Source organism: Tachysurus fulvidraco, chromosome 14 (assembly GCF_022655615.1).
Source record: "Tachysurus fulvidraco isolate hzauxx_2018 chromosome 14, HZAU_PFXX_2.0, whole genome shotgun sequence".
Taxonomy (NCBI): Eukaryota; Metazoa; Chordata; class Actinopteri; order Siluriformes; family Bagridae; genus Tachysurus; species Tachysurus fulvidraco.
Genome location: NC_062531.1, coordinates 21,954,983 through 21,973,959, shown reverse-complemented (window position 1 = coordinate 21,973,959; position 18,977 = coordinate 21,954,983). Strand labels below are relative to the sequence as shown.

The window sequence follows — 18,977 nt, the reverse complement described above, 5'->3', positions numbered from 1 at the left end:
TTAATTGATCATTATTAATAATGAATCATTTCCATAATTACAAGACAGCAGATAGACTTCTTCAGAATCTACACTACAGACTACGGATTTCTTTTCAGAAATTTAGTGGCTCTGATATTCAATTCAGTCATCTGAAATACGTTCATGAATCCTCCATGCATCTGTTTGATGACTCCTGCCTTAAATAAAATGTCCGTAATCATGAATGACATTTTAGTGTAGTAAAATGTAGTCCTCTCATGCCTTTCTCATGTGACAACCTTCATTTTTAGAGTGTAGAGTGTGTTTTTATAACATATTTTATTATTTTCATTATCGGCAAAATTTTAAAGCTACACAGATACTACAGATAAACATGGAATCATATTAATGATTTGATATGTAATGATTTTTAGTTTTACTATCTCACACACACACACACACACACACACACACACACACACACACACACACACACACACAAACACACATATTTATAAATTAAACTATAAATATATATTACATTTTTGTACTGAGTTTATAAACGATAGTCTTCTAATATGACTCTTCAGTAACTCTTTATGCACCAACAACCGAGTCATTTTCACTAAGAATAGCATAGAAATTACAATGGTAACTGGTGAACAATGATTTGACCAAATCCTCTCATTTCTCTCCGCAGCAGTTCCAGGAAGTTCACGTGAGGGTCAGATCAAATGCTGCACCAAAACCAAACGATTTCTTGTTTTTAACAGTACATTGTTATCAATTCATACACAACATAAATTTATGATTTTCCAAATCCACTCGAGTCTCTCACTGCTCTCAGCAGCATCTTGTTGAGTTCTACATGACTCCTGATCCCCCGTGGAAGGAAAAGTCCCATCATGCATGTGGACGTGTAGGGTAGACGATAGCCTCTCCTTTCAGGCTGGTAGAAGTGAATGCTGAGTTTTTCAGTGAAGCCCAACACTGGAACCTCATCCGATGCCGTGATGAAAACAAGCAGCTCTTCGAAACCCAGCTCTGTTTCTTGTTCTGAGGAAAAGTTGAGGAAACATGGCTTACTGTTTTGTATCCGGTGTACACAATTGCTTACACATCCCGGTATGAACAATACACATGTGATAGTTAGGATGTAGCCAAAATGACACCATGAAATGACACTTCCTGTTTTGCCTAAAACCTCTGGCTTCACTTGACAGATAAATCATTTCCAGGCTATTATGAGAAGATGACACTTACCCTCAATCATCTTCAGCACCAGCTCCCAGTAGTAAATGGTTTCCTCTTCCTCCTGTCTCCTCTTGGTACCTTCGGCACTCCAGCCGATATCAAACAGGGCTCTGAATGATGAGAGCGATAGCCGTTCATATGTTTTGGTAAAAATGGGCAGGAAATCAGTCCAGTTGGCTTTTACCATGTTCCACAGCCTTCCACATGAGTTCAAGCCTCTGATGAACTGGTTGATCATATTCGATACCCTGAAGATATAAATAGGCATTAGGCATTGCATTTTCTACAACAAGAAGTCCTGTAGTGTTCTATTGCTCTTATACAACAAAAATTTGCCAGTGGTTACAGTGGTTACATTTTGAAATTGTTTTATTATAATTACATTACTAAAACAAGTTTTTCTTATCGCTTATGTTATAGCAGCTGTAAACAGTTGTCCCTGACCAGCCTCTTGACTTGAATAAAGCTTATCATGTTAAAAAGAAAAAAACAAAGTGTTACACGGGCCCTGAAGATTCCTTCCAGAAATATTCAATATGCATCAACTAAACATCAACACATAAAAAAAAATCTCTTCATTGTTAAATTGTTAAATCTGTTCATTGTTCATTGATTATTTAACACTTCCTAATTGACAGAAAAGATGATGTGTAAATAATACATTAATATAACAGTCCCTCCAGGATTTTGCAAGCAATCAAGCAAACAGTGATTTTCTGAGGAGAAGCTGACTTGGGCCAAGGCGAATCATGCGATCTCATCACAACGTGTAATCAGCCATAGCCCTCTTCAATTCATGTGTCAAACATGAGTACAGCTATCATAGAAAGACATTACATATGTGTCTACACTAGCTGGAGTTTAAAAGTATAATCCTGTGCTTGCAATTTTACCACAAAGTGGCTGAGAAGTGCAAAACACATTAACAAATCTGAAAACACATTAACAAATCCGAAAACAATACAACAAATCTGAAAACACATTAACAAATCCGAAAACAATACAACAAATCTGAAAACACATTAACAAATCCGAAAACACATTAACAAATCCGAAAACACATTAACAAATCCGAAAACACAACGACAATTCAGACAACCTGGAAACGGTAGGTGTAGTTGGTGATTGAAACACTTAGCGATTATTGGAAAAGACACCTGTCACTCAAGGTATACATGAAGTTCAACAGTCTGCCACAGGGAAAAGTTGGAATGGATGGATGGAATGGATTACTGTGGATTAATTTTATTATTTTCTTATATTTAAACGGAGAACTTTACACATTACACATAAGATTCCATACCTGTATATCGGTAAGTTTCCATTCACAAAGGATACCTACCGTTTCTGGGTTGTCTGACTTGTCGTTATCTTTTCTGATTTGTTAATGTGTTTTCGGATTTGTTAATGTGTTTTTGGATTTGTTAATTTGTTTTCGGATTTGTTCATGTGTATTCGGATTTGTTGTTTTGTTTTCGGATTTGTTAATGTGTTTTTGGATTTGTTAATTTGTTTTCGGATTTGTTAATGTGTTTTCGGATTTGTTAATTTGTTTTCGGATTTGTTAATTTGTTTTCGGACTTGTTGATGTGTTTTTTGAATTGTTAATTTGTTTTCGGATTTGTTAATGTGTTTTGCACTTCTCGGCCACAGTAAAAAAAAAAAACAACTAAATATTTCACAGCAAACATCAAACATTTTTGGCAACAATTCTATGGGAAAAAAACTGAAATCCTGGAGGCAATGAAATACTGTAAATCTACTATAAATTATTTTCAGATTGGGTTTCAGATCGAACCAATCAGAATGGAGAATTCAACAAAACAGATGTCTAAATTGCACTGTAGGTTTATCACAGAAAACATAACAGTAACATATTATTGTTTTTATGAAACTAGAGATATTATAAAATGGAATGACGTTCTTGGGCATGCATGCATTCTAATCTGCAAAAACACTCGGATTAGCTGGAAAAGTGGCAGAGTCAGATAAGAAACTAAACTGAGTGGAAATTCTGCAAAATTACATAATCACTGCACTTCATACATCATACCTAAGATAAATATAGTGCCTCATGACGAAGGAGTAAATCTTAGGAACGTCTTGGATGCCAATGTTTGGTCCATAAATGCCTGGAAATCCACAATCACTGATCCAGTCTCCCAATTCTCTTTGCAGATCACAAAGCTGTTCAGCTGTCCTGCAAGATAAAATCTAAGAAGACACAAAAGATATGGTGTTTTCAGAAAAGCATGGATAAGGGCACAAATAAATAATCGATCATGTAGACAAAATGTCTGTACTTTTTCAGCTTTTCTTTGGATGTCCGGATCTGGTATGAGACGCCAGTCAAAGTTTGCCAGTTTCGTCTGTACGCCACACATGAGCTGGTAAAGATGAGGGTCTAGAGCTTTGATTCCTGGTCCTCCGTGAACTACAGACCAAGCTACAAGTTTCCCGGCTTGCTCGTATTTACGCTGCTGCAAAGCAGTCTGGTCATAAGTGAAGAACAAGTGTTTTGGGTTTCCTTCAAATACACCCAGGCTGCTTTGCACCTCGATCATCAGGAGCCTGAAAGGAATGTAGTGGAAGAAACTCTTAAGTTCCTCAAAAACTTAAAGAAAATATCAAAGATCTTTTAAGCAGGTCGGTTTTTCTGCAATCAAATGAAATTCATATTAAATATTGTCTAAATTTATGGAATTTGTCATCTTCTCTTATTTTTATATTTATATCCTTGATGAGTTCAGGGTGTCACAACCTTCAAACCATTGAACTACCACTACCACTACAGCAGTTTTGTCTAGCTACCGTCCAGGAAGGGTGAAAGTTAACACCCACTTCCTCTGAGACACATGAAAACAGCCACTTGGAAGAATTTGCTGTCAGCCCTCTACCTCATGAGCTCTTTGACACACATGATTGATTAGTTTGCTCTGAATAACATGGGACAATAATGCCATCCTCACCACCCAGAGATTTCATCATGTCCTACCTAAAAAACTCTCTCCTCGGTCCACCGTTGTCAAAAGCCTCCTCACCAGCAAACTCGATAAAAGGTTTTTGAGTCCAGGAGAAGTTCCTGTTGGAAAGAGCATCAAGTGCACTCCTCAGAAGCCTAGTCCTCTGGATGACCACATGTACCTCATTAGAGCTGAGATACTGCAGTTGAAATGCTTTCAGCAAGGATGTCACATCCGTGTCTTCCTAAATGGAGAAAACACAATAAATAAATTACAGATTCTGTGTTTCACAATGGTGATGGTTACCAGTACTGTAAGGGTTTCAAGTCATGGTTACATACAGTATTGGCAGAAGCCATTATATTTATATTTTTACAAACTGTAGACTTTCCTCAACTGAAATATGTTTCATGCGTTTTAACTGAATATCTACTGTAGCATGTTTACTTGCAAAAGAGGTCTTCCACAATGTCATGTCAAGGGCATTTTGACAGACAGTATCTGTTTAATCACCAAGTTGATTAAGTTTGTGTCTGTTTCGCTCCAGCACACAGCTATCCAGCAACTTAATCAAAGCCTGACTTTTTTTTTTTTAAACATTTTTGTTAAATTGGCTCCTTAGTAAACATAATCTCAAAAAAATCCATATGGGCCAAACCCTTTTTTTTTCTTCAGAGACTTATAGGTTTTCCCAGAGCTCCTCACACATCACTACTCATGACTGCTTACCACTGAAGAGCGATGTCTTCTCTTTAAACCTCTGTTCTCTGCAGTCTGTCTGTGTTCACCTTGACTTGATCTTTGAGTAGATACCAATGTACTAGCATGTGCCGGTGAGTGACTTGCTTGCCATGCTGGTGCTTCTCTGAATACTGTTTGTTCTAAAGAAATAAGAGATAAAAGATACAATCAAATATTTCTCATGCTGAGGGTTAGAGCAAAAACACTTGCAGCAGGCAGGGACATCCTGAACAGAGTGCAAGTCAATTTAAAGATGCCAATTAGCCTACAATGCTTGTCTCTGGACTGGAAGGGAGGAAACCCCTAAAGCTTGGGGAGAACATGCAAACTCCAGAAAAAGAGGGACAGAGGCAGGAATCAAACCCTGAACCAATGAGGTACGAGAAAATATGTGATAACCACTAAGTCACTCTGCTGTCTGTTTGGGTGATATAATGTGAGCATGTGAGATTGGACCTTACAAGTACTGTGTCCATAAAGTGTTCCAATGCCTAAATATCAATTGCTGAATGTACTATTAAGCTGAATCAAACAGAGCTGACAAACATGCAGAATTTTCTGGAAAATGCCTTCAAACTTCATTTTGACTACAAATTTTTAGTGGAACTGTCAGAACTTAAACTGACTTTTACCAGTAAACAAGTACTGTACAGACATACCTGCATTTGCATTATCATCAGAGATGAGACTGAGGTTAAGGAGGTTGTCATTAAGGGCTTGCTCTTTGCTCCCTGTTGCGTCTGATGGAAGAAAAGGGCAAGACGTGCGATCCCCCTTCCGCGAACCTGTAGCATAATATTAAGTGATTAATTAGCAAGTACCTATGTAAACACGTCTTAATAATAATAATAACAATGATAATAATTATAATAGTATTAAATGTCTGCTTCTTACCCAAAAGCCGCACTGTGCTCGTGCTTCCACAAAAATCCAAGAAAACAAACAATGGCTCATACAGATTTAGTCCTTCTCCTTTCATGTAATATTTCTTTCGATCACTTGCTCGGATAATAACAAAAAGTGCATAGTTCACCCAGAACTCAATTTGTGCACCAGGCAGACACAAGTTCTCCGGTAGCGGTACCACGCAGGAGTGCAGACCCCGTGCAGCACTGAGAGGAGAGACATTCGTAAAACCGATCTTGATAGCTCTGTGACCGTCCCGCGACAAGAGTCCACTTTCAATCTGTATCCTGACCTTCTCGTTTACTTTTACTGCACGGCAAAGGTAAATGAGTCTCTCTGTGCGTGATGCTGTGTCCCTGGAGGCGAGAAGCCCTGCGTTTCCCTCCACTCCGGAAAGAAATTTCATGGGACCCAGGCAGCGCCTGCCGCAAACACGACCATGTTTATCTGAAAATGAATGAATACATATATTGTATTTGGGGGATTGTTTACATTTAGTATAGTATTGTATACATTTTAGTGAGAAACATATATGGAATTTGGGGGATTGTTGCAGACAATGTCGTGTCAGAGATAAGTGAAAAAATAGAAAAAAGTACTTTTTTAAACAGTGACAATACTCCCAAAATGTTGAATTGTGCTTACACTTAAATTGTTGAATTAACAATGAAAAGTGATAACCAATTAATAATTACAGTCCTGGCTTTACTCAGTGTTTAATTCAATGCTAACTAATCATGCTAACTAATCATGCTAACAATGGCAACATGATTTCCCTGTTAGAGACTGTGATGTGAACAGAAGTAGCATGAGGAAAAAACAAGCATGAGCTTTTTAAGGAAAATATAAATATACAGTATATATATTTTAAAAAATAGCTTAATGTCACTTATCAGTTTAATAGTAGCTTTAAAAAAGTGCTTGTGTCTTGGTTAGCAACATTTGTATTTTTGTTTTTCCTCTCATGTAGTTTCATGTGAGGTGAGTACTGTATAAATACCACCAAACTCATAGTGTTGATAGAAGGCATAAACTTATTTAAAAAAGTCACTAATCATGATAATTGTGCCTAATTTATTCTGTTCCCTGTTAGTTAACATTAGTTAACATTAGCCTTTTTAGCTGAGTTGTTCCTCTCTGATGTTTTGCGGTGAGTTAAATATAAAGAATAACAATTGTGTGGTAAGAATAAAATGCTCAGTAATCATGCTAACAGTACTAGAGCCTGTTTCCTATTAGCAACATTATTTCTACCTCTAAGGTGTTTTAAATCAAAGTGAATGTAAATGTCCTCAATCTTGCAGAGGAAATCTAAACTATAAATTGCTCAGTTAAAAATGCTAACGTTACTATTATACTAATTGTGGGCAATAGATTCTGCTCACTGTTAGCAACCTTAGCATTTTTAGTTGTGCTCTTCCACTCAGATGTTTTAATGTGTGGTAAATATAAATATTACAAGTGTTGCTGTGGCAATAAAGAGTACAAACAAATCAAATAAAAAAAAGCTAATGTTGCTAATCGTGCTAATAGTGGCTACACAAGCCTGTTCATTATTAACAACATTAGTATTTTAGCAGAATGTTTCCTTTCAGTTGCCTTTATTTAGTTCTGTTTTGAGGTCAGGATAAATTGAAATACTTCCCATGTTGTAGTATAGTAGCAATATGATATATAAAATAGTGACAGTTAACCAGCATCTGAACACGTTAACAAGAATTGTTGAATCTGATGTACTGTATAATAAGTTTTATTTACCACCACCACCCCACCCCCCCGTAAAATTAGCATTTGTATATGAACTGTTTTCCTCAGGTGTAATGGATTTATTAAAAGACTGTGTTAGGTGTCCTAAATGAATTACTGTTAATGAGGAAAAAAAATGCAGTACACATTGCCTGGACTAAAACGTCTAAAATTGAAGATTACGCTGTAAATCTGAGCAGGATTTGGTAGGTAGAGAATACTCACTCATTTTTTCTTCCTCATAAAAAATGTTGGCGATGTCACACACCGCTAAACACACCGGACCAGTTCACAAAAAGAAAATCTTGAAGAGCTGTATGTTTGTGTATAACAAGAGAATCTGTCTTAGCCATTAATCCTCAAGATGTAAAAGAGAAACCAGACACAAAAGAGGCATGGCCAAAAAGGCAAATACGGTAACAAAATTCCTCACCGTCTATTTGCTTGGGTATTCCAAGATGTTAGGTTACTAGGACAAAGTCTGTTGAACAGTGTGTTTCTCTTTTATTGCTCAAGATCTGTACCTGAGAAACTAGAGGCAAGTAAACCTAAAATGACATATCTCTTAGGACAAGTTGAAACAAATGTCTGTTCTTCTATTCAACTGTCACGTTTGTTGAAAGATGACTGGCACCAGTACAAGCCTGCCTGCAGTGATTATCTAACAACAGGCTGCATAATAACAGCTAAAGTTTAAGTTTAAAAAAAAGTTTAAAGTTTTTTTTCCCACAAAGCTTGGTCAGAGTTCACAAGGGACCAGATATTTCCATGGAAATTAATATTACAGTAAAAGTTTAACAGGAAAATGATATATATCTTATCTTGTAATTTGCAAATAGAGTGTCAGTCTTTTATACAGTAGCTGAGTGAATCCTCATAAGAAATTGCAATTCACTGCAACGTAAGCTGTTCAATTATTTATAATCTGGATAACAACTTGAGTGTAAAGTATAAAATGTAAAATATTTACATGAATGTTGTTTTGTTAGTTCTTTATTTATTTATTTATTTATTTTGCTGTTCTACAGCTTAAGCATGGAGTTCACAAGTTTGGACAAGGTTGTGCAAAAACTTTTCATCCATTTTAGATCAAATCTATTTAATTGTCATCTAAACACATGCTTCAACAGGAGAAATTGACCTTTGTACAAAACATTTAACACAGTAAATATCACATATTCACTTACATTTAAAAAGGGACCAAAATTAGTGCAGAATCTTGAATATTAAATATTTAAGATATAGAATATTTACTTAGTATGGTTAATTGTTTTAGAATTCTAAAACCTTATTTTTTTCTATTTATTAAAAAAAAACAGATTTTATGTGTGATCTCAGACTTTTGGACCCCACTGTATATTTAGAGTGACAATTATCTCTTTTGTGGGGAATGTCTAAGATATGGTCTTCCAGATATGTCTCCATGGGTGAGTTTCATTTCTGGCATAGCAAATCCAACCTCTAATAGCTGCTTACCACTAAAACTGCTTTATCATGGGGAAGCAGGTGCTTTCCATGGAGAGATGAGTGTTGCAATACTTCGAGAGCCAACCACTATTGTTTTTTATGATATACCCTGCTTTTAACTATTTTTAACTAGGTCAAAAAAATGGAATTTCCCCCTGTTTTGTTGTGCTCATGTTCATAACTGAAGTTCTTTTTTATATCACACTCAAAAGTGGTTAATCAATCATATGAAATTAGACACTCTGAAATTTGAAGCCATTATCTTTAAAACTTTGTGTTTGGTTATCCAACAGAGGAAAAACACGTCTCACACTGAAATCTAAAAGAGTTCTGATTTGTTTTTATGTCAAACTTATATATAAGAATAATTCATTTGTTTTAATAATTCACAAGTCGATTTTCATAGATAGATAGATAGATAGATAGATAGATAGATAGATAGATAGATAGATAGATAGATAGATAGATAGATAGATAGATAGATAGATAAATTCACCCTCCTGTTAATTAATTAATCTAATTAATGATCATCAGGAGAATGATCTTGTTTTAGAAAGGGATGGTGAGAGAGCATCTTTGGGAGTTCCTTACTGGATATTGACATCCAGGAATTCACAGAGGAAATTTAGGGAGATTTCCTGCTAAGCTCACACAAACACACACACACACTCACACACAGAGAGAGAGAGAGAGAGAGAGAGAGAGAGAGAGAGAGAGAGAGAGAGAGAGAGAGAGAGAGAGAGAGAGAGAGAGAGAGAGAGAGAGAGAGACTTTAGACTTTTCTTATTTATCCTCATTAAATGTTGGACCATAAAATAAAGAAAATAACTTTGCCAGTAGCCAGGTTGCACATTATACAGTAAATTCCTGTCTTGAATTTGGTTTCCAGTCCATTCCTGGCTAATCCCTATGTGCACCCTGTAATTCTGCCCATCTTTTAAAAACACACAATAATATAATTAGTACAAATAATATGACCAAAAGGTTCATAGATTCTAAAACAAAAAATAGTCCTTGGACTCAAAGTCTAAATAATAATAATAATAATAATAATAATAATAATAATAATAATAATAATAATAATAATAATAATAATAATATCAGTGCTGTTTTACTTTTGGTGAAGCTCTGCAGCTGTCATTATTCGCCCTTTATTTAGGAGTCTATTATAAGAGACACCTGAGAGAAATTTCCGAGAAATGTGCGGCACATGAAAGGACATGAAAAGGTGGTTGGATTATTTTTTATAGTAACTCCAACATTTCTTGCTCACAATCACACCCAGTTTTGTGTGTAGAACAAGTCCAACAGCTTCAGGGTGTGTGTGTGTGTGTGTGTGTGTGTGTGTGTGTGTGTGTGTGTGTGTGTGTGTGTGTGTGTGTGTGTGTGTGTGTTCGGTTATGAAAAATCCCACATTTTTTAACAACCCATGAATCACTAATAGCTCCTTAATTAATAAACAGAAAACCTATGACATATTTATGAATATTGAGGAGGGTGTGAACCGAAACTTCAGAGAAGTGGGCTAATCCCTTGTTGACTCAAAATTACTGTTGATTGGGTAAATTATTATGTATTTTGTATAAATAAGTCCCTGAAACATAGAAATGAAAACAAAATCAAGCAAGCTTCATGACACTCAGAGTGGGTTGTGATTTTTCAAAATTATATGTAGTAGATATGGGCCAAGACACTCCATGTGACATCATGTCATTCAGCCAAAGCCCAATTCCATTCATATGCATCATACAGAAAGCACGAGTTAAAAAAAAACAATCCTGTACTTGTGATCTCACCTGCCGAAGTAGATTTTTAGCAACAAAAATAAAACACACAAAAAAGTTATATTGCATCTAAATCAACATATCCATTAGGAAAATAAATTGTGTACATGGGAAACATCAGTAAAGGAATGACTCAAAGAAAGTGTTTACTAACAGGTTACATCAGCCACCTATGTGATTAAAAAGTAATCGCCAGCATGCACAGCCTATATAACCACAGGGGAATGTATTTGGGTTAAATTAGATGTAAATTGTCATAATTTATTCATTAACCTTCATAAAAATCGTTAAATGTATAAAATCTTCTCGGTCGAGTGGCTGGAATATAAAACAGAGCTGCGAATGATGGTTGAAGAAGCTTGTGCAATGATTCTTTATGAGGAATCTGGGAGAAGAGCATGACGGGTGTTTAGACAGTGGAAAGAGGATTAATCTCATGAAACTAAGACTTTTTTAATGTCTGACACGTGCTGTTAATCGTGCTGTTAATTTGGTTTTGTCTGAATATTTTATATCTGAAAGGAATAAAATTATTTGGTTTATTTTGGTTAATAACCCTAATCTTTTGTTTTGTTTTGTTCTAGTACAAACAGCTTAAGCAAACCTGTTTAAAAAGCTGTATTCTGGGCCTGTCCTTGTTAACGTGGTAAACCTGTCAGTCTTTTTGTAGACCCGCCCCCAATTCTACTTCAATTCTTCTATTCGAAAGAAACTCGAAAACTAGAATAAACATTCGTATCGGGGGCGTGGTTTGTGGAGAGGTGGGCGGAGCCTAGAGAAGTGAGGGGTAAAAAAAATCATATATATATATATATATATATATACAAATATATAAGATATATTTTGCTATACACTTTTTTCCCCTTTCCTTTATAGAAACTTTATAGAACGAGTACTGTATTTCATTTGCTCTAAATATACTTTTTATTTTATTTTAAGTAATAAATACACTTTTAAGTAATTAAAATAATTCAGTAAATAATTTGAAATAATTAGAAAATAAATAAAATGCAATTAATTATATAAAAGCTGATGTTCAAACTATATATAAATGATAAATAAATGTACAATTTAATAAAATAAAAAGAGTATTTCATTTGTTTTATATACACTTTTTATTTTATTTATATAAGTAATTAAAATAATTCAATAAATAATTTTAAAATAATTCAAATGCAATTAATAATATAAAAGCTGATGTTCGAAGTATATATAAATGATAAATAAAGATATGTATGCTTAAATAAAATAAAAAGAGTACATCATTTGTTTTAAATCTACTTTTTTATTTTATTTAATTGAACATTTATTTATCGTTTATATATAGTTTGAATATCAGCTTTTATATCATTAATTGCATTTGTTTTATTTTAATTACTTATATGAATGGTTCACAGGTTAGCTTAAAACACTATCATCTATATAATTAAACTCTTGTCATTGTCATAATTAAACGCTTGTCATTAAAGACTCTGGACTTACAATTGAAAAAAAAAAGTCAATTTTAATGCACTAAGATTGTTGGACTTATTTGTGATGCTGGTGTCCCCTGCTGGCCAAGAAGACTACTGTGTGTTAAAGTGTTAATAAGTTGCCAGGTTTGGAGTTCACATAATAAGTGTATGAGGTGTCCTTTTGTCATATTGACTTTCATATCCATTGTTGGTTTGTTAACTTTTAAAACTGGTCTAAAAATTATATAAGAAATAAAAATAAGAAATGTTATCAAATTTGTGAGAAAAATGATAAAGTGACTAAATACTAAATCAGAAGATACAGGTTGAATTAAATTATCTATCTATCTATCTATCTATCTATCTATCTATCTATCTATCTATCTATCTATCTATCTATCTATCTATCTATCTATCTATCTATCTATCTATCTATCTATCTATCTATCTATCTATCTATCTATCTATCTATCTATCTATCTATCTATCTATCTATCTATCTATGAAAAAAGTCTATGAGAAAATAAGTATTCATTGAATACTATAAAAATAATAGAAAAAATAATCTCCATTTATCTGCCATAAATTTGTTCCTGTGTTGCTGTGAATTTGTGTTGTGTATTTGAGGCTATCATTAATGCTATCATTTTGTTCTATCATTTTCATGGTAATCCACAAGGAAAAAATGAAGCAGAAATGTCCATGTCATCCAACATATAGCATATAGCAGAATAAAAAGGTTGGTGTAAAAGCTGTTCCACCAATTCTCCATTAAGTCCCTATTTGTAGCTCACAATTCTGCAATCAAAATCAACCCAGTGGCCATGACAGGCTTCTAAAGTGCCATCTCTTTCCACTCCGATGTGTAACTGCTGCTCCACACACAGGGCAGGGAGGCCATCAAAAACTCACTTATTTCTACCCTGCCACTTCAAAAAGACATTAATCTGCCACCAACCAATCCAGAGCTACCGTCCTGCACGGTGGCCAATCAGGCCCTCTGCACGCTGCGTGATTGTCCAGCCGAGGCCCGGCAGACCAACGCCGGTCATCATTATCAACAGAGTGCCACATCTGTGCAAGGTAGCTCGTTTTCATATCCTGAAAGCGAGGAAGTGACTTACAGGGTATTTATCTGCAGGCAGCAGAACTGGGTTAAAGGTGGCAAGACGCTTGGTGTTGACTTTGGAGTTGCAGCACAAAGTATGGAACAAAACAGGTGAAAGTTGAGGAGAAGAAATTTCTCAAACACATATTGACTCAAAAATAACTCCAGGAAGCTCTCCGTCTCGCTCTGGAGGGCATTCCTAAAGTGGATCAGACCAAAGCTGGCCTTTCAGGTGAGATCCCACTGGCCTTTAAATATTCACCCTGGATCCATCATTATCGGACAAAGACGGAGGACACTCACTGGTTTCCATGGAGCCCAACCTGTCTGGGTCTTTCCTCTTCAACAACGGCTTAAACCAGTTCCCGACAGACATCAAGGCACCCATGTGCCAATACTCTGTGCCCAACAGTTTCTACAAACTTGGCCCTGGCAACCTGAATGCCCAGCTGCAGGCTGGCACACCACACGGCATCAGCGACATCCTGAGCCGCTCTGTAATGGGAGCCCCAGCTAACACTGCGCTGCTCTCAGGATATTCCAGCATGGGGGGTTTCAGTGGCACTGTGGCCTCTCCAGGGGTGTATTATAATCGGGATTACACCCCAACAACTTTGGGTGCTTTCCCCAAACCTAGTGAGTGTCCGGGGATGAAGGGACGCACCAGCTGCTGGGTGGAGGGAGGCTACGACTGGAGAGGAGGAAGACAACAGTGCAGCAACAGTAAGAAAACTCATTCAGCATCACTTCACAGAATTAGCATTGAATTTGATCATTTACTTTTTTACATTTATGAAGCATTATATATTCCTGCAAAGTATTATTATTATAGCTAGATATAAAATCATTACAAACTCATTCTAATCTTCAAGTATTCTTTATACATATAAAAAAGATCTAAAACATGTGTAACATAATAAATGATAAATATAGAATATATAATAAAATCTAATTATATCCTAACAATTCTGTAAATACTTGCTGATATGATTACTAGGAAAAAATATTGTACTACCATTTAAATTATAGACGCACATGATGTGAATTTGATTTTATGAAATAATTGTGAATAATATAAAATGTTGCTATAATTACACTATTAAAGCTTTAACATTTAAGCAGTTTACTAAAATTAATCATGAATTACTTTATTTAGTTATGTACAAATACTTTCCATGGACATAAGTGAAATTAAATTGAGTTTAAACAGTAAACCTGTATGCAATAAAAGGTCCAGAATACAATGCACAGTATTTAAAATCTCTTCTAAGTAAAAGTTCTGTTTTTCAAATATTTTTTTCCATTTCTAAGACATAATAGACATAAACCCGTGACTGACTCAGTGTCATGCTAATTTAATTCATTCTTGAACTAGATATTATAATAACGTCTAAATCTGTGCATTTAAATTGTGTAACTACACTCCGGAAAGTCTTTACAAAGAATCCAAGTAAATTAAAATGAAAATTTAAAAGGGTTAATCGGATGTGTTGTTTGTTTTTCAGTAGACAGTGGGCATCCTGGAGAGACAGTGGGCAGAAAGAAACACACACGGCCGACGTTCAGTGGGCATCAGATCTTTGCCCTGGAGAAAACCTTCGAGCAGACCAAATACCTAGCGGGACCAGAGAGAGCGAGACTGGCTTACTCGCTGGGCATGACTGAATCACAAGTCAAAGTAAGACAGCACAGTCTGATATGTGACCAATCACACACACACACACACACACACACACACACACACACACACACACACACACACACACACACACACACACATTGACTTTTATATAGTCATAAAACCAAATGTACGCATAGGACAAACTAAAATAATCAGAAGCAACAGAATAGACATTGGTGCAAAAAGTTTTATATATATATATATATATATATATAAAATAGAGTTTATAATAAATGAAGAATTACAACAGAACAGAACAAACAGATTAAACTGAGGTGTCAGAATATAGACTCTGAAAAGTAAATTATGATCAAATGGTATTTGAAAGAAGAATATTGGAATAGTGTAGAATAGAAGAGGAGAGAATCAAAATAGAGTAAAAACAGTACACATGAAGAACAAACCGAATACAGTAATTTATCTAAAAGCAGAACAAAACAGAATCATATCACAATAGGATCAGGAGCAAATTGTAATAGAATAAAAGTGAATATAATCTAAATAAAAAGATAATATTATCAAATAGTAGTTAAAAGAATAGGGATCAAATTAAAATGATAGTGAAATGAATAGTGGGAAAAACATTATGATAGAACAAAGAATAGAATAGCATAGATACAATAGAATACAGATTAATTTACAATTCATTTACAACAGATCTACAAATTATGAGATAATAGCTATTACAAATGTAATGAAATAAAATAAAATAAGAAATAAAAATGTAAAAAGAATAGTTTATAAACGTAATATTAAAGGGTAGATTACAGCACAAATTTAAATGAGTGATCATTTAAATAATTTAAAATTAATATAATACAAAATATTAATTGTATTTAATTGTAATAAGATACAATTAAAAGAGTAGATAATAATAAATGAAATAGAACAAATCTGAATTTGACTACAGATTAATTAAAAGGTTTCTACTAAATAGAATTTAATAGAATATACTGTATATAAACAGTGTAAGTTGTAACAGAATAGAATTGCAAGGAGCAAATGACTAGAGAATAGGCTATATAGGGGAGTTGAATCGAATCAACAGAGAGATAACAATAGAAATGAGTAGAACAGATTTCTGCTGAATTGAATTTGAATGTATGTTAAAATAGAATAAAATCAAATGTAAAACTGTAGAAGGAATTCAAAAGCAATTGGATTGAATCCGAAAGAATTACAAAACAATATTGTCACTGTAGAGGTTTATTCTTTAAGTGTCTGATACTTGTATACAGAACAAAATCTGAAATCTGTTTATGAACTTTACACACACACACACACACACACACACAATGCTATACGTGTGATGCTGGAGATTTGTGTGTCCCACTGTGCACTGTGTGTGTGTGTGTGTGTGTGTGTGTGTGTGTGTGTGTGTGTGTGTGTGTGTGTGTGTGTGTGTGTGTGTGTGTGTTCTCCATCAGGTGTGGTTCCAGAACCGTCGCACTAAGTGGCGTAAGAAGAGTGCATCTGAGCCGAGCTCCACTCAGGTTTCCAGGGCCGAGAGGCAGGGCGCCTCAGACACCGAGCTCGAGGACGAAGAGTACAACAAACCTCTGGACCCCGACTCAGACGACGAAAAGATTCGCCTGCTGCTGCGCAAACACCGCAGATCTTTCTCAGTGCTACGCTTGGGGCCGCATCATGTCTGACACACACACACACACACACACACACACACTTACATGTGTATATCACAATGTTTACATGCTGAATACTAAAACACATTCACACAAATATATAGCTATAACTTTTCACTTTCTCAAACTTGCTGCATTCTAGTTTCAACCCCACATTTCTGTACATAATTTCCAAAATGCTCTTTATTTATTGAACTTGACACGAAAGAGAAATTGTTCCGCACCGCTCGGGTATGCTACCGTGCGCAATGTCGATGTTTAATAAATATATAATAGTGCAATAAAGTCTTGTTATTGCAAGTGCTTATTGTGTCACAATGAGAAAGAAATAGAGTTAATTGGCTTTCATTTGGCTTTCAGAATTTTGACTGCCTGGTCAAGTTAAATAACTAACACACCTGGCATGCTTTTACAGGAAATTAATCAACAATGGGTTGGTGTTTTATGGTCTGATGTCAAGAAGAGATGTTACCTCTAAAACAGCTCTTATACTAAAGCAATTTGCCTGTAAATTTTTTTTATAGTTACCTGTACATCTAAGCCATGAACCTTTAGGAATGTTAAAACATATAATTGTTGGTATGATTAAGGATGTTTTTTTTCGAACATTTTCGAACTGTGCTGTTCTTTTTTTGTCATATTATATCAAAGATAATTCTTTACATTATTTTGCACTTGTCTTGCTACTCCATGGTTGGGGGTTCACTTCCTGCCTCCATCCTGTGTGTTCTCCTAGTGCTTTGGGAGTTTCATCCCCCACTCTAAAGGTATGCTTTGTAGGCTGATTGTCATATCCAAATTGTCCGAATGAATGTGTGTGATGGGTTGGAACCCTACTCCGGGTGTCCCCTGCTTTGTACCCCAAGTCCCCTGGGATAGACTAGGCTCCCTGCACCCCTGTGTAGGATAAGTGCTATAGAAAACACATGGTTTTATCATCTGAGGTACTGTAGAACACTACAACACTGGACACTACACCATGGTCAATTTAGACAATGATCACAATGAAATCAATCAGTCTAGGTTTCTTGCTTAGCTAAAAGATCTTCTCAAGCTTCTTCTCGAGTTCTTACCTCATTTCAGACTCCTACTGTAGGTATTACAAATTCATTTTAAATAACAATGAATCTACCGTTTCTAATCGAATCAACGTTGACTCATATTAATTAGCCTCAGGTTAGTGTTACATGGCATTTTCTTAATATGTTCTTAAATTAGACGTGCTATATTTGAATTATTAAGGGAACAATGAAGGTTTGTCACACGGTCGTATTGCACCAGTGTCGGGAAGGATGTCAGTATGACGATAAACAAAACGCTGTATCTGTAAGTTGTGCAGTAACACCCACTTACTGATAAGGCAACATAAAGCTATCTGTGTGCTTTTCATCAACACCTGCTGCACTAATGCGGCGAGTAAACACATTATTCACAGCCGAACGTTAGACAACACGAGTGCGTCTGAACATTCACAGGTGCAAATTATTAGCAACGATGATGTTTATGTCATTGTTTGTAATTCGCGAAGTGAATTTGTCACTGCGATCCCATGACAACTGAAAGACACAGACCGAACGTCGTAAGTTAAGCAGCTGATTTTTGACATAGTTTGCTGTGTTTTGTTGACGCTCTTGATAAGAAATTAGGAACTGAAGTCAGATATGCTGACAAAAAACTGATAGGCAATGTAAGAAAAGGTTACGACTGCAAAATTAGCCTTGTGTGTATACATTAAAATTAAGACAGGACAAAATTTAAAGAAGATTTTACTATCCAGTTTCAGTGAGCCTCAGACACAAGATTGAATCCAGATTAGGTCTTTGCTGTTGTTAGTTTAAAACCTTGTAAATTCTGAGATGCTTTTCAGCTCAGCACGGTTGTAAAGAGCTATTATTTGCTGCAGCCTTCCTGTTAATATTGAAGCATTCTGAAGTTTGTTGACTTTTCTGATTGTGACTGAAAATCCCGAAATTGTCTTGAGTCATTTTCTAACTACTCAAACCACTATCACTATGTCGCCTGTGGTCAACAAAATCACATTTATTTCCCTTTTCTGATGTGTGATTTAAATATTATGTGTGCTTAACTTTTTTTTTTTTTTTATTATTTTATACATCATGTTCCTGTCTCATGATTGGCTAATAAGATAATTACCTGAATTAGCAGGTGTACAGTTGTAGTCAATGAGTGTATTTTTTAAGTAATCACATATTTGTTATGTTTTAATCCATTCCCAGGTTCATTCCAACCAAGATTGATCTCTGTTATA

The 18,977-nt window shown here is 35.3% G+C and overlaps 2 protein-coding genes across 5 annotated transcripts; one reads left to right on the top strand and one right to left on the bottom strand.

The window, feature by feature from the left end:
- Positions 1 to 281: 281 nt before the first annotated feature.
- LOC113655907 (G2/M phase-specific E3 ubiquitin-protein ligase-like) lies at positions 282 to 11,535 on the bottom strand. Of its 4 annotated transcripts, XM_027166750.2 has the most exons (10): positions 8,005 to 8,211; positions 7,797 to 7,884; positions 5,814 to 6,272; positions 5,579 to 5,704; positions 4,908 to 5,059; positions 4,211 to 4,422; positions 3,519 to 3,786; positions 3,269 to 3,429; positions 1,225 to 1,463; positions 282 to 1,017 (listed from the first exon to the last, which is right to left on the bottom strand). In XM_027166750.2, the coding sequence occupies exons 2-10, from the start codon at positions 7,798 to 7,800 to the stop codon at positions 767 to 769; spliced, it is 1,872 nt and encodes a 623-aa protein (XP_027022551.2). In that variant the 5' UTR covers positions 7,801 to 7,884; positions 8,005 to 8,211; the 3' UTR covers positions 282 to 766. The 4 variants fall into 4 exon arrangements, with proteins under 4 accessions (XP_027022551.2, XP_027022552.2, XP_027022550.2 ...); XM_027166751.2 differs by lacking the exons at positions 7,797 to 7,884; positions 8,005 to 8,211 and adding an exon at positions 11,427 to 11,535; XM_027166749.2 differs by having other exon boundaries at positions 7,797 to 8,211.
- Positions 7,631 to 18,943, top strand: nkx6.3 (NK6 homeobox 3). The gene is made up of 4 exons (XM_027166753.2): positions 7,631 to 7,777; positions 12,956 to 14,107; positions 14,890 to 15,062; positions 16,493 to 18,943. Exons 2-4 carry the CDS (start codon positions 13,696 to 13,698, stop codon positions 16,718 to 16,720), a joined length of 813 nt encoding a protein of 270 aa, XP_027022554.1. The 5' UTR covers positions 7,631 to 7,777; positions 12,956 to 13,695; the 3' UTR covers positions 16,721 to 18,943.
- Positions 18,944 to 18,977: the final 34 nt, after the last annotated feature.

Bases quoted from the DNA above. Each gene is read 5' to 3' on its own strand.
- LOC113655907 (XM_027166749.2), bottom strand. The intron at 5,705-5,813 runs GTAAGAAGCAGA...ATTATGCTACAG, and splicing joins GAGCACAGTGCGGCTTTTGG to GTTCGCGGAAGGGGGATCGC. The intron at 4,423-4,907 runs GTAAGCAGTCAT...TTCTCCATTTAG, and splicing joins GAAGACATCGCTCTTCAGTG to GAAGACACGGATGTGACATC.
- nkx6.3 (XM_027166753.2), top strand. From the start codon at position 13,696: ATGGAGCCCAACCTGTCTGGGTCTTTCCTCTTCAACAACGGCTTAAAC. The intron at 14,108-14,889 runs GTAAGAAAACTC...TTTGTTTTTCAG, and splicing joins AAGACAACAGTGCAGCAACA to TAGACAGTGGGCATCCTGGA. The intron at 15,063-16,492 runs GTAAGACAGCAC...GTTCTCCATCAG, and splicing joins TGACTGAATCACAAGTCAAA to GTGTGGTTCCAGAACCGTCG.